This window comes from Haliotis rubra, unplaced genomic scaffold, assembly GCF_003918875.1.
Source record: "Haliotis rubra isolate DU_JTF1 unplaced genomic scaffold, ASM391887v1 Scf602, whole genome shotgun sequence".
NCBI lineage: Eukaryota > Metazoa > Mollusca > Gastropoda > Lepetellida > Haliotidae > Haliotis > Haliotis rubra.
The window spans coordinates 514340-529696 of record NW_025767305.1 but is presented as its reverse complement, the minus strand read 5'-3'; the positions used below and the strand labels follow the sequence as shown (position 1 = coordinate 529696).

The 15357-nt window shown below is 39.4% G+C and overlaps 1 protein-coding gene across 2 annotated transcripts in view; it reads right to left on the bottom strand.

The window, feature by feature from the left end:
- Positions 1-276: 276 nt before the first annotated feature.
- LOC124255550 overlaps positions 277-15357 on the bottom strand; it is a 45598-nt gene continuing 30517 nt past the window's right edge. Inside the window, exons 1-5 of one of the 2 annotated variants that reach the window (XM_046689493.1) lie at positions 9087-9214; positions 6804-6916; positions 5674-5819; positions 3208-3338; positions 277-1195 (exon numbers count right to left, since the gene is read on the bottom strand). In XM_046689493.1, coding sequence (XP_046545449.1) covers positions 1057-1195; positions 3208-3338; positions 5674-5819; positions 6804-6903 — 516 coding nt within the window. In that variant the 5' untranslated portion in view covers positions 6904-6916; positions 9087-9214 and the 3' untranslated portion in view covers positions 277-1056. Of the gene's footprint in view, positions 1196-3207; positions 3339-5673; positions 5820-6803; positions 6917-9086; positions 9215-15357 lie in introns of those variants that run through there. The other variant, XM_046689492.1, reaches the window with a different exon arrangement.

The following is a 15357-nucleotide window of genomic DNA, read 5'->3' as shown; positions in this document are numbered from 1 at the left end:
CGCCCCTTACCTCAAGAAGCAGCACTAGAGCAGGTTCTCTCTTTGGCATGGGAGCGGTGTGGCCTTGAGGATGACCTCCAGTGCTGGAAAACCTGAGGTCAAGGACGCTGCTGTCTGATTGGCTAATATCGACTTCCCATCAACATCTCCGTTGTTATAACACGATTCATTACTTGAAAGGAGACTTGTATATGTGAATCATATAATTGTCATTGCCACTCTACATGTGTCCATCTCATGCCGCCCGAAGGCTATGATATTAATACAAAAACGTACATCTTTTAATAATTTTATTGAACGAAACGCAGATTGTAAGAATTTTTGAAATTGGTGGAATGTGTGAACAACTAAACACATGGAAAAGAAGCTGAATTTAAGTATTTAACCATTACAGGTTTGAAACAGTCAAGGTAACGCTCGTAATATGACATTGAAATGTCTTCTGCTTCGTTTCGGACATCTCTAGTTTCAGCTTAATGGTATAGTATCCCAAACTATGGCTGTCACAGACACCCGAAACCTTATTTAAAAATATGGAAAGTATATGATAAATAGGGATGACACGGTATATCGCGGTATCAGTAGAACCGCGGCGTTTTGCCTTCGGTTCGGTATACCGTAATGCAATTCAAAATGTCGGTATTTTCGGTTTTCGTACCGTCATTTCTATCTAGTCATAAAATGACTCACCGTGGTAGCGTACCGTTTCACCCCTAATGATACAGACTCGGTATTCCCTGATGTATTGTATTAATACCACTGAACCTTTAAAGAGGTACTCTTGTCAATTATATGCGATCTTCTGAAATAATAACTTATACTTCAAATATTTTTAGAAATAGGACCCCGGATGTCACAAATGGTGGTAAGAATGATCTCTTTGATGAACCCTATGCTTATCCCCAGCTGGCCGTAATCAACATAATTCGAACCTCGGATGTTTCGAACTGTTTTGAGGTCCCTTCGAGTTCGTCACATCCGCTGTGCATACATTTTGAACAAAGTGAGTTTTATTGCGAGAGGACGAGCTTCTTTATTTATACACTTAGCGTTCTCCTAGAACATGTTAAATCCTTCCCTATCCCACGTGCCCATGTCAAATCGCCTTTGAGACATCATGTTCATCCAGTTGGTGACAGGTTTGGGAGCGGCGAGGGTTCCTTGCATGGGGGATTTCCTGGTGGGTACCGGAGATCTGAAATAACAACAGTGAGTGAGTATGGTTTTACGCCGCTTTTAGCAATATTCCAGCAATATCGCGACGTGAAACACCGGAAATGTACCCATGTGGGGAATCGATCCCGGGTCTTCAGCGTGACGAGCGAACGCTTTTACCACTTGGCTACCCCACCGCCGGAAATAACAGCAGCAATGTAGAGATTCTCTAAACCCTAGGCGTCAAGCAGCCCGATGTTAAACCTCGTTATTGATGATGAACCCGTAGTGAAATCACAAACATTGTATAGGTATGTTTATACAATAATCAGACCACTCATATGGACTCCACGCAGCATGGGACTGCTCCATGCGCAGTGAGAGAGTGAGTATAGTTTTACGCCGCTTTTAGCAATATTCCAGCAATATCACAGCGGGGGACACCAGAAATGGGCTTCACACATTGTACCCATGTGGGGAATCGAACCCGGGTAAAACATGCAATAGGTGATATGACCTGTCCGGATGCATTATAGACATTTTATATGTACATTTTCACGTACGTACTTCTATAGCATGCCCACAGAATTTCGTGTAATTTCATTGCAAAGCATTTGCTATGCCCCTAATGTTATAGCTATGCAGTTTACATATGAGACTCGTTCTCCAAGTCGTTGAGACCGGTTTCTGCTAATTTTGACAATTATTTGTACAGAACACTATGTTAAGAACATGTAAATGAAATCTGGTGTGAAAATGTTTACACGGTCATGGTCAACGCGCATGCGTACTGGTACAGGTAAACATACGCTCTTCCCAACAACGACTCGTGTTTACATACCCAAATACACCCGTATCTTCACGCCCATGGTGGGTGACAGGGTAGGCGCGTTTTGTTTACTCATTAATAAAAGCAAATATCCAGGCACGCGAGATCTCGCGATCCTATCTGTTGCTAATCACGTGACACGGGACACGCTATCCATACAAAATGGCCTCTTTGCAAAAACAGACCCGACTTGCCTTCATTGTTGGCACTGCGTGCGAATCGGGGGATTTGGACTTCTAAAAATACGTATACGTATATAAATATCTAAGTCACTCGAAGATGAGTTTGACGGTGACTATTTTGTCCGTTTAGTGTGGCCGTTGTCACGTGATGGACAGGCCTCATGAATGAGTCAAACAACACTAAGAACACCATTTAAGCTGCGCCAAAACGTATCAATTCCTACAAATACTAATAATATATTTTCAAGGGATGGAGAAACTATTTTGGTATTTAGCTTATTATTTTATCGACCCCGCTGTTTGAAAAAACAGTATCGGTAGTGAAAAACTTGTGAGCTGACGCATTTTACGTAGAGGGTAATGTCCGAGTAACTCTCCATTCCTTCAAAATAATGGACAATGTGTGAAGCCCATTTCTGGTGTCCCCCGCCGTGATGTTGCTGGAATATTGCTAAAAGCGGCGTAAAACCAAACTCAGTCAGTCAGTCAAAATAATGGAGCCTAGGCCCCGGAGCGGCCGACGCCCATTATTTTTAAGGAATGGAGAGTTACAAGGATATTACCCTACTTAAATTACATTCAAAGTATTGGGAATATTTCTGTAATCAAAATTAAATGTCAAAATGACAAAATGAAGGTTTTATTTCGAAAACGGTAGTTAATGTTAATGTTAAAAGAGAGAAAATACGTTATTTCAAAATACACCAAGCTATTAACTCCATTCCTAAAAAGTAATGGAGCCAACAGACAATGGAATGACGTCACAAATGTAATTTAATTACGTAGAGTCGTTTGTCACGACCTCGCACATCGGTAGTAAACTACTTGTTAGCTGACGCATTTTACCTCAGTAAAGTTGGTTGTCACGACCTCGCACATCGGAAGTAAAATACTTGTTAGCTGACGCATTTTACCTCAGTAAAGTTGGTTGTCACGACCTCACACATCGGTAGTAAAATACTTGTTAGCTGACGGATTTTACCCACGTGGTTGTCACGACCTCTCATTCACTTTCGAAACGTCCCCACTACGGCAACGTACCCTGCGTTTCTGACGTCCTTTGTGTTACACTCCTCGACGACGAACGTGCCAGAACACCCCTTCTCCACCCACCAGTGGGTGGCGTTGTAGTCGTAGTGCCTCCAGTGTTTAATGCCGTCCTCTTCATCAAGCTGAAACCCAGTCAAGTTACAATTGTATTTATATGCAGTATAATTGTATTTATATGCAGCATATTGTACTGATATTGCATTTATATATAAGAGACGCTACCGACTTTCGGTTACCGACAGTTACTGCTTGAACAAGGGCAGTGGGGTAGCCTAGAGGTTAAAGCGTTCGCTCGTCACACCGAAGACCCGGGTTCGATTCCCAAAATGGGTACAACGTGTGAAGCCCATTCCTGGTGTCCCCCGCCATGGTATTGCTGGTATATTGCTAAAAGTGTGTAAAACCCAACTCACTTGCTCACTCATCCAAATTTACGGGGGTTCATCGTAGTGTCAATTTGATGAGCGGCGTGTGGAAAACTGCTTAAGCTGAAAACTTTACAAATAGACTGATATCTCCGTACAGGCCTGACGTAACGTCAATATTTAGTGACGTTACAGAACTATAGATAGCGCTAAAGGGCGTTGTTTAGAACAAAATAGGTACCTCATCAGAACATACAAGCACGCAAGAAGCTAGTGACGTCGACAAAGATGTCTCGAGTGAAGATGCACCAACGTGTGACGTATATGGAGACTCCAGACATATATGGACCGAGGTAGCTGCAGTAAACACATACGTGGGGACCGCCTCCGTGGTGTAGTGGTTAGAGCGTCCGCCTGGAGAGCGGAAGGTCGCGGGTTCGATCCCCGACCGCGTCATACGTTAAAATATGGTACTTGTTGGTCCCTGCCTGGCGCTCGGCATTAATGGGTACAAGGACTGGTCGGCTCGGAATCAGTATACTGTGTCTGAGTGGGGTATTCATGCTTCACTGCGGCATGGTATCTCAGTGGGCTAGCACTATAAAATCAGCTTCAGTCTGGGCTAGTACAAGCAGCCGCACCATACACATACACACGCATGCACGTCGTCATATGAGCGAAATATTCTCAAGCACGACGTTAAACCCATTTCACCTCACCTCACATCCGTGGGCCCTATACAAACACTATACAATCAGTACGCAAACTTTGTTGCCAAATGTTAAAAGAGAGAAAATACGTTATTTCAAAATACACCAAGCTATTAACTCCATTAACTCGTGTTATACATCTTTTGGTGAATAAATTACAACAAGGTTTTGTCCGTGTCAACTGTAGAGGCGACTCAATTAATAGCTTCATGTGATGTAGTTTCGCTTCGCCAGGTCTACAGCCTAGCTGTTTATTACACATGATATGATCACACGACATATTGATGTGTTCTGTGACATCTGTTTTGGAGAGGTCACAGATGAAGTCGACTGTTTCGCAAGTGCAGAGTTAATATCAAACGTTATTAAATTCTCCTGTATTCTCAATGTATGGATGTTATTGTAAACGAGAGCAAACGGTTTTTTGTTTGTTTGGTCTTTTTTAGGCAGGCAAAGCTATGTTTAAAGTACATAATGTCACAGTTCGTTGAAACACAAGATATATTTTGATGCCATAGATGAATGACCTTGAGGTGTTTAGAAATATGAACAATGGATTCAATTGCTCGCCGTTCGTCAAGATTGTTTGGCAGTCGTGTCAAAAGAGTCAGCTGTACATGTTTGTAACAGTCAGCTGTAGTTATTGCCTAGACTAACGCTTAGTCTCTGAATATATATAATTTTGAGTGTAACAAATAAACCCATTTAAATTTAAAAGGAGCCCCAGGGAAACCAGAGTTCAGAACCTGTCGAAATCTAGACTTGCTTCATTTAGGGCTTTAGTATTGCAGGGAGGGCTATGATGTAGGGAAAATAATGTAGTTCAGGGACTGTTAGACAGACTAGTTATAACCGGAGGGGAACAGCAAGGATCACTAGGTCACGTGACCATGGTCACTTGAACGTATGAACTCCATTATTCACAGGCCGTGATGGTATTGTTGGAAATTGCAAAGAGCCACGTATGCTGTCATGACCAGTATATCCGAATATTGGGGAAACCGAACGAATGAACGGTCGAAGGAACGAAAGAATGAATGAACGAACGAACGAACGAACGAACGAACGAGCGAACGAATGAATGAATCCAATCTGCAGCCTGGAGCAGTTTGCTACATTGAGACCTGTTCTATCATCAACAATTGCTGTTGGTTGTCTGTCCTCAAAGCGAGTAGATGATTTCAGTGTTTAAGTTATATCACCAGCCTATCAGCCTATCAGCAGAGACAACGCAGGTCTCAGACGTTTATCAACTTGGGGTAACAGTGCTGGCAAACCTATCCTTACAGTAAGACTCCCCGAAGTATTTGAAGTGCTGCCTGGTCTGTTTATCTGCCCCTAAATATTAAGGCAAAGTTCGAGAAAACGAAAGATTTACTCACACTGAAGTCGCACCAGTAGACGGTGTCAGGGTCTCTCCAGACGTTGTGGACGGAGATAATCTCGAAGGTATTGTTTCTTCTCTGGAATCTCTTAGGTCTGTTGTTTGGTCTGGTCGTCACGTTCTGGCGGTACTGGTTGCACAGTTCTGTGGAAAATAGTATTGTACGCTACTGGTCGAGCGGAATTGTAAATTGTGCAGACAGGAAAACATGGTCGCGATCCACAAAGCTTTCGTAGCACTACGACTCATCGTAACTCTACCACAGGCGTACGATTGGTATGGTGCTACGAACGCTTTGTGGACATTGTCACTCCGTTAACGGTGACTGAAATATGAAAGTATTGTGTGAATATAGTTTGAATATTGTTCTGTGGAAAACAGTTTTTTATAGCGATGGTTGAGCGGAGACAGATGTGAATGTATTCTGTGAATACAGTTCTGTTCTCTGAACAATACATCTTATTCGCGTTCAAGTTGAGAGACAATAATATGCCTGTATTATGTGACCATAGTTCGGAGGAAAACAGTATATTACACAAATGGTCATACTGAAACTAAAATCTGCCTGCTTTCTGCATCCAGTTTTGTGGAAGACAGTATTTATTTTACAAAGTTGACCACATCACAGAAAAGAACCTTTCTCCATTGCTCGTCGAGGTTATTTGATGGTAAATGAGGAATTAAACAATAATATACTTTGTGCTATTACCATAGCCTTAAAGCTTACTCCTCATAAATTGAGGGGCGGTGGGGTAGCCTAATGGTTAAAGCGTTCGCTCGTCACGCTCGTCACGCTGAAGACCCCGGTTCGAATCCCTACATGGGTACAATGTGTGAAGCCAATTTCTGGTGTCCCCCGCCGTGATATTGCTGGAATATTGCTAAAAGCGGCGTAAAACCATGCTCACTCACTATTAACTGTATAGCGTGTCAGCGAGACCCAACGGCGTTGATATTTGATCATAATATCAATCACTAATTTGTCTGCGTCCGACTCGGTTATTTTCATTATCGTGGAATATTGATGAGTGCGGCGTAAAACAACAAACATTTCCAGATCCTCCCACTTCAGGCGAAAGCGACGATAAACATACACACAAACCGGTTAACAATTATGTGTATGCTTACCCGGTCTGGCATCTTCCTCGTCGTCAGCTGCGGCTGCGTTGACGAGGAGAACAGCGGCTGTGACGGCCAGAGACAGGTAGAAGAGCTTCATCCAGGCCATCGTTGATCGGTTCCTAAACAGGAAATGGGGTTAAGATTTGACCCTAGGGAGGCTACATACAAGTAAGCATAACGATTTCATAAATGGTTCTGGGTACAATGTGTTAAGCCCATTTCTGGTGTCCCCCGCCGTGATATTGCTGGAATATTGCTAAAAGTGGCGTAAAACCAAACTCACTCACTCACTCACTAAATGGTTAATTCTTTTTATATATGTGTGTGTTCCAACGGGAGATACACAATGTATGTGCAACGCAAATGTTGCTTGCTGCGTCGTAAAACAACATTAACTGACAGACTTATTTCAGAGCAATATTTTAATTGTACGCTCAGACTACTGAACTCTCCCGTAGTTCAAACCATACCTGAGTCAAAAGCTTTGTTTTTCAAGTTTATTTTTTTATGCTGACAAATACCCTTTACCCTTTCAGTGCCATATCTTTTGCGTGGAACAGTGGTCCTTATTCCCATTTCCAACTTAGCACAACAATTTTCCCGCTTATGAAAGTTAATTCATTATGCGGTTAAATTGGCGATATGATATGCTATTTCATGAAAGGGGGCAGGGTGTTTATCCGTATAGAATACTGTTCTTCAATACATCTGATTGTCTAGATATCAATGGCAGAAGATTGTTGTTCTTTTTAGTCAGTTGTTATAGCCGAGATTTTACAATCCATGTCAACGAAACCGTTAATCATAGTAGTACGGGATTGACCTGAGTTCGTTAAAATCGATATTTCGTTATATCCGTAGTTATTGCTGTTGCTTTTCCACACCTATCATTATTTAGGTATCATTACTTAGGTATCATTATTTAGGTATTATTATTTAGGTATAATAGCGCAGGAAAGTGTCACCATATAGACTAAGTGAGCGACTGTTGTTTTACACAACATCTCGGTAACAACACCAGGTAACTCTGGGCTTCACGTATGTTACCCATGATGGGAATTGAACACCGACCGTCGGTGTGACAAGCGAACACCTTCCCACTCTCCTCTCCCCCATCCATTTTTATTAAAACACTTTAGTTTATACACATACCAAATGTCATATACAAAAAAACACACGTTTTATGGGCACATTTCCTGTCGAAAAGCACAGTAATATAAGAATGATCTCAACATTTCGGCTTGTGGGGATTTGAGAGAACAATCAGTTTATTCAAGATGAAACATTATACATATACAATGTACAATCTTAACTTCTTTCACAGAATTAATTCAAAGCCAATAGCCCATTAACATTCCTCTAGATCACTTTCATCGACAATATTCACATGGGGCCATACAAGTGAAATGTCTATTTTAATTTGCCTTTCACATTAATCTGCGAATAATATTTAATATTAAAAGAAAATGTTTGAATACCACATGCATGTCGGTGACACAGGTATTTCCACGTGTGTACACACATCACCTGCCTTGGGCTAATCTCTATGACAGTTTTATCACCGCAAGCAGCAACGGCTGCATGACTTTAATTAACGGACAGGGCGACAATCTAAACATATTTCTCACTGCGACACATGAACTGCAAATAGCAGATATAGAAAATTTAATTTGAAACATTAATATTATTTTATATATAAATGAACATGTTCAGTTGTGTAGATAATAGGTTAAACATAAATTCACGTATTCACAAGGAGTTTTGAACCTGTTAGTCCGCGAAGACTGGCTTAAGGAAGATACTTAATCCTAACAATGTAGATACTTAAATCTGTGCAAAGGTTTCCGTGACAGATAACACACCATAAACACATATTATGACGTCACACATGTTGGGTAAACGGCTTGAATATATAAAAACTGTATGCTTATATTTATGTTTAATATACTTAGTTATATCAATATTTGTTGACAGATTTTCACGAACACTTCCAACAAACAAACATACATACATACATACATACATACATACATACATACATACATACATACATACATACATACATACATACATACATACATACATACATACATACATACATACATACATACATACATACATTTGAGGCAACTGATATTTTTACTTCAATAAGCAATCAACCATATAATAAAAATGAGACACATTTAAAAAAAAATGTTCACACAAGCCAGCGATGAACATTTTCTTAATCAACAGATTTTACTAATCATTAAAATGAGAGTCACAATATGTATTGAAACAAAGCCTTACCTTCTCGTGTTAGTTTCTGAATATCCAGAAAATTGGAAAATGGAACGAGTGAAGGAGTTCAGAGATAGTTATACGCATGCGCTGTATGGGAACTCATCAATCACTGCTCACTTCCTGCCTCACCCTGGACAAACCAGAAGAGCCTCAAGGCATTGTGGGTAATTAAATCTCAACCAGACATTCGTTTATATCAATAACATAACACCTGAATGGATATTTAATTTAATTATTTCATATTTTATACTTGAAATATTCTGAAATATTTTTCCTGGAGTACCACGACAGCGTTTTTCTAGATCTATTGATGTGAATTCATGAAATAAATATTTCGCTACATTTTTGAGAGCTGCAAGTTATGGATTTAGGGTGTAATTAATGGCTGCTCATCATACTTATGATGTAACCACTATGATAGACGCTGGGGATTGTCAGCTAAAATCTATGTGAAATCAATTAGGTGGGGTTATTGCTGAGGCCCCGGACATTACCTCAAACCTAATTAGAGGCGATGGAGTAACCTAGTGATTAAAACGTTGCTCGTCACAACGAAGGCCCGGGTTCGAATGGGTACAATGCGTGAAATCCATTTCTGGTGTCCCCCGACGTGATATTGCTGGAATGTTGCTAAAAGCGGCGTAAAACCATACCCACTCACTCACTCACTCAAACGTAATTACAGGGTTAGATTTGGTCTTCAGTAACCCATGCTTGTCGTAAGAGGCGACTAACGGGATCGGGTGGTCAGGCTCGATGACTTGGTTGACACATGTCATCATATCCCAATTGCGTAGATCGATGCTCATGATGCTGATCACTGGATTGTTTGGTCCAGACTCGTGTTTTTACAGATCGCCTCCGTATAGCTGGAATATTGCGGCGCGGCGTTAACCAAACAAACAACATCAAACGCAATTCCCGATCATAACGCTTTAGCGGCAGATCATGTTACCCCTTTTCAAAATCTTAACACGTGTTATAAAAAATATGGACAGTTCTCCACAGCGTGCATTTATAAGTCTGCAGCTAGTTATATATTAACCCTTCATTGGCCGATGGTGTGTAGTAGATTTTACCTCTCATCAGCCTATCAACTTGTTGTTTTACCGTTTGTCTACTTGGGGCGGTGGGGTAGCCTAGTGGTCGAATCCCCACATGGGTGAATCATTGGCTCGTCACGCCGAGGACCCTAGTGGTCGAATCCCCACATGGGTACAACGTGTGAAGCCCATTTCTGGTGTCCCCCGCCGTGATGTTGCTGGAATATTGCTAAAAGCGGCGTAAAACCAGAACTCAGTCAGTCAGCCAGTTTGTCTACTTAATCCCGCCTCCTTTTTGTGCCTCTTGTAATCATGTAAATGCTGGAGTTGATGTTAATCTGATGTTTGTCACAACATATTATGTACACATACATACTTCTCATCACTTGGTTGTAGTCACATTTAGCTTAATAACGTTGTAAGAATCTGCACCGAAAAATCGCTTTATGCAATAAACAAGAAGTTGTTACCCATAAGTCTGTTGCTTCATTATTGTAAAGGTGTACGGTTTAAAACCGACAAATAACCAAAAAAGGTATAAATTAATTGCACTATACAATTAATGGGCATCATGTTACATGCCATTTTACATGCCATTAATTAGTACCTCGAGCCCCTCTCCTGGCTGTTCTGTTAGCTGTACTCACTCCCCTGTAACTGGATTTACTGCTGCTAAGCTCGTTAACTGTGTTGGGGGTGAGGCTTTGTGGTTTAAACATATTTTATTCTATTCAAGAAGAAAGAAAAGGATTGGCAAACAAGCCTAAATGGCTTATATTAATGCCGCTCCATGATACATGTGAAGGTTCACATTTGTGCATAATGTTGTACATATTTATAGTGGTTATATCAAGTTATCTTTGAATAATAACAATCATGGATATCAACAATTTATCTTGGTTTTGTTTCGTGGCCAGTTGATACAAATAAAAAATAAGAGAAGCTACAAAACTTTATGAATCAAAACGTTTTGATGTAATAATGAATTGATGGACTGACCGTAGAATATCCATATTCGTCTGATGAGATACTGAGTTATTGCCACTTAGCACATCCCGCAGGGAGAAACCTTTCACATAGAAATACGATTCGTATCGAATGATATTATATTTAGGACACATGAAAAAATAGTGGAATACATCCTCATAATCTTGTGAGCAGGAACAAGAAGCATTATCAGAAATGAAACGATTATACTTATCACTGTTTAAGTCACTGCATCCCAATCTAAGGCGGCAGTGTATTATTTGACAAAATCGACTACCAAAATTTAAATCGAACATTGTGTCGGTATTATCTTGTGGTGTGATTGAATTCTTAAACTGTCCAACAGAGGAAGCGTTTGTAGCATTTGTAGGTAGGTCATTCCACAGTTTAATTGTATCGGGCAAAAACGATTTGGCATAATTAGTAGATTTGCATCTTATAGTCTGATAATTTTCATTATTCCTAAGATTGTAGTTACTGTTATCAGAAACATTCCCTGGAGCAAGATCACAAAGATAGTCAGGAACCATATGGTTTACCATTTTGTAAAATAATGTTAATTTAGAAGTTTCTCTCCGTTTCGATAAGGAAGTCAGGTTTGTCTCATGATATAGTTTCGCATGGCTTGTACCTCTAACTGCACCGCATATTGTGCGTAAGGCATCTAAGTGAAGGTTTTCTAGTGGCAAGGACTGTTCCTTTGTACAATTGTCCCAGAGATGACAGCAATAGTCAAACAGAGGTAAGATAAAGGATTTATACATTGTTTCGAGAGTTTTGCGTGATAGTCTATATTTAAAACTACGAAGGCAGTTAATCATAGGGCTAATTTTCCTTATCATTTCATTAATGTGGGAATGCCAGAGGAGGTTTTCCTGAAAAATAATGCCTAGGTGTTTATGAGTCTGCACTTCATTTATAGGGGTACCATTCATCTAGAGGGGAGGTTTCGTAGAAGGTTTCGTTTTGTGTGAAAACTGGATAGTTTCAGTTTTGTTTGGATTAAATTTTACTTGCCAGGTTTCCGCCCATTTAGATATTCTGTCTAAATCTGAGTTAAGAATAAATGCACTCGTATGGGGGTCGTCGATTATTACACAGAGTGATGTGTCGTCTGCGAAAAGGCGTATATTACTATGTCGTTTATGTATATTAAGAATAAAAGAGGTCCAAGGACTGATCCTTGGGGCACTCCGGCTATTATCGGTTTTAATTCTGATTTGTAACCTTGGATAACTACTCTTTGCATTCTATTTTGCAAATAACTTCCAAACCATTTCGACCGCCTCCGTGGTGTAGTGGTTAGAGCGTCCGCCCGGGAGAGCGGAAGGTCGCGGGTTCGATCCCCGACCGCGTCATACCAAAAGACGTTAAAATATGTACTTGTTGGTCCCTGCTTGGCTCTCGGCATTAATGGCTACAACAAGGACTGGTCGACTCGGAGTCAGTATAATGTGTCTGAGTGGGGTATTCATGCTTCACTGCGGCATGATATCTCAGTGGGCTAGCACTATAAAACGAGCTTCAGTCTGGGCTAGTACAAGCAGCCGCACATACACATACACACGCATGCACGTCGTTATATGAGCGAAATATTCCCAAGCACGACGTTAAACCCAATTTCACCTCACCTCACCTCCAAACCATTTCAATAACTTCCCATCTATCCCACATGATTTTAGTTTATGGATAATCCCTTTGTGCCAAACTTTATCAAATGCCTTGCTTATATCGCAGAATACAGCTCTTACTTCTTTTCCGTTGTCTATAGTTTTAGCAATAAAATTATACAAATGCGTGAGTTTGTAAGCTGTTGAATCTCCTGGCATGAATCCAGATTGTAAATTTGAGAGGCAATTGTTATCTCTCATGAAGTTAAAGACATATTTAAATATACATTTTTCAAAGACCTTAGATACACAAGATGTTAAGGCAACGGGTCTACAGTTCGAACAGTCGTTAATATTACCTTTCTTGTCGATTGGTATGACTGATGATTCTTTCCATATGTCTGGGAAAACTGATGTTTGAAGTGACTTGTTAAAGAGGTAGTTAATGCTAGTGACGGAGGGGGATACCAAACGTAGGAAGCGGTTTCCAATACCATCTGGTCCACTCGCTTTGGTAGTGTTTAACGATGATAGAACATCTTCAACATCCTGCTTTGTAAGATATAAATTCCTCATATATTTACTATTATTGTTTAAGGTCATATTTGGAAGATCCTTATTAGGGTCAGCGATTGATGCCTGGTCAATAAAGTAATTATTTAAAACGTTTGCTATTGATTCTGGTTCTTGATAGACTTCGTTATTGTGGGAAATAGGAGGAAAGGAGGTACTTTCAGATTTTCTGTTCATATAGTTTTTAACTAAACGCCACCATAGTTTAGTGCTATGATTATTGTTTATTTGAGTGTCTAATTTTGTTGTATAATCTTTCTTGGCTTTTCTAACTGCAGAAGTCACTTGATTTCTTAATGATCTAAAAGTAGCCCAGTCATTTTCACCATTGTTTTGTTTCGCTATTTTATGTTAGTGAGTAGGTGACTACCAGTACTTAGGGAGATATGAATGCAGTACATTGGGGAGATATGAATGCTGTGCATTTGATGTTCCCCGCCCAATAATTTCATGGACATAACCTGGAAAATAGTTGAACAATGGAACCATGGGTTGTTTGAAATTTCAACTGCCTGTTATTGAGAAATATAACCGACTGTATGAAATGACAAGAGTCATAAATATTGCAACAATGAACTAATGTCAAAAGACACAAACACTGATAGTCGTATCAGAGGGTGTATTGTTGACATTAATAGTTGGCTACAGATACATATGTATGTAATTATTATGAAAAAGAACATAAATCTTGGCCTCAAGTAGTTGCAACCATGACAATGCCATCAGAATGTTTACAGTTTGTGAGATTTTCATGCACCGGTAACTGAGTGAGCAATAGTGATAGAAATGCTATTTTAACACGTTGACTGCCTACCACGAGTATCAATGTAACAGAATGTGCTACTACGAGTTATCTCATAGCTACATCAGAGGTACTTTAAAACAAATGTTGGCAAAATAGTCATAATGAACGAATGGTTTATTCTCATGAAGATCACAATACATGTAGTCACATAGAGACAAAATACAAATGTACAGATTTGTTTGTGGGAGCATACGTAGACCGGATTTTACATAATTGCTTATTTTCAACAGTAGTGCTTTACGCGTACAAGACATGAGGGATATAAATTTATCTAATGATGGATAATTACAGTAATAGTTTGGTAGAAATGAATTTCTTACTTTTCTTAAATTTGGACAATATAACATGAAGTGAAATTCATCTCCCATTGTATTCTGACATAATGTACATACTCTATCTTCTTACTAATATTATACCATCTACCTGTTTCTATTGAAAGTTTATGGTTACAAGTTCTAATATAGGTAAGCCAAATGCGTACATTTAATGGCAAGTGGAATAAATAACTTTATAGGTATGGAGATAACTTAAACACATTATAATAATGGCCTTTAGAAGATTTTGATTTACATTCGTTCCAGTGTAGATAAAACTGGCTACATAATATAGCCTCAAGGTTACTTTTAAGCCAAATCTTACTTGTACAAGTTTGAGATATCCATACATAGTTTAAGCCAGAACATTCCAAAATGGTTTTATCTACATTGATAAGAGGTAAATATATGTTTGGGTCATTCGTTTTCATTGTAAACATGATCCTATATAAAATACTAGCGCCAGTTGATGAAATTAGTTTGCACCAATATGAAATGATTCTAACCTTTATAAGTATGTCTGTTGGATATCTTACCAATTCACTATATATCATAAATTTATAATCTGGTGTTTATTGCTTAACTGTTAATATATATTTACAAAGGTTTAAATGAACCCTTTCTAAAATAGTACTCTTCTCGAAGCCCCAGACATCTGAGAGGTATAACAAAATCGGCTGCACAAGGTTATCGAAGAGTTTAAGTTGACAGTCAATGGAAATGTCTAACAAACGTAATTTTCTAAAAACAGCGTACATTGCTCTTGAGGCTTGCTCGACAATTCTCATTTGAGCTTTACAAAATCTACCCGTGCGAGTAAATAAAATACCAAGATATACATATTCTGAGACCAATTCAATATTTTGCTGTTGTAACTTGAACACATGGTGTTTTTTATCAGGCCTCCTTCCAAAAATAAATATTTTTGTTTTAGAGACATTTACA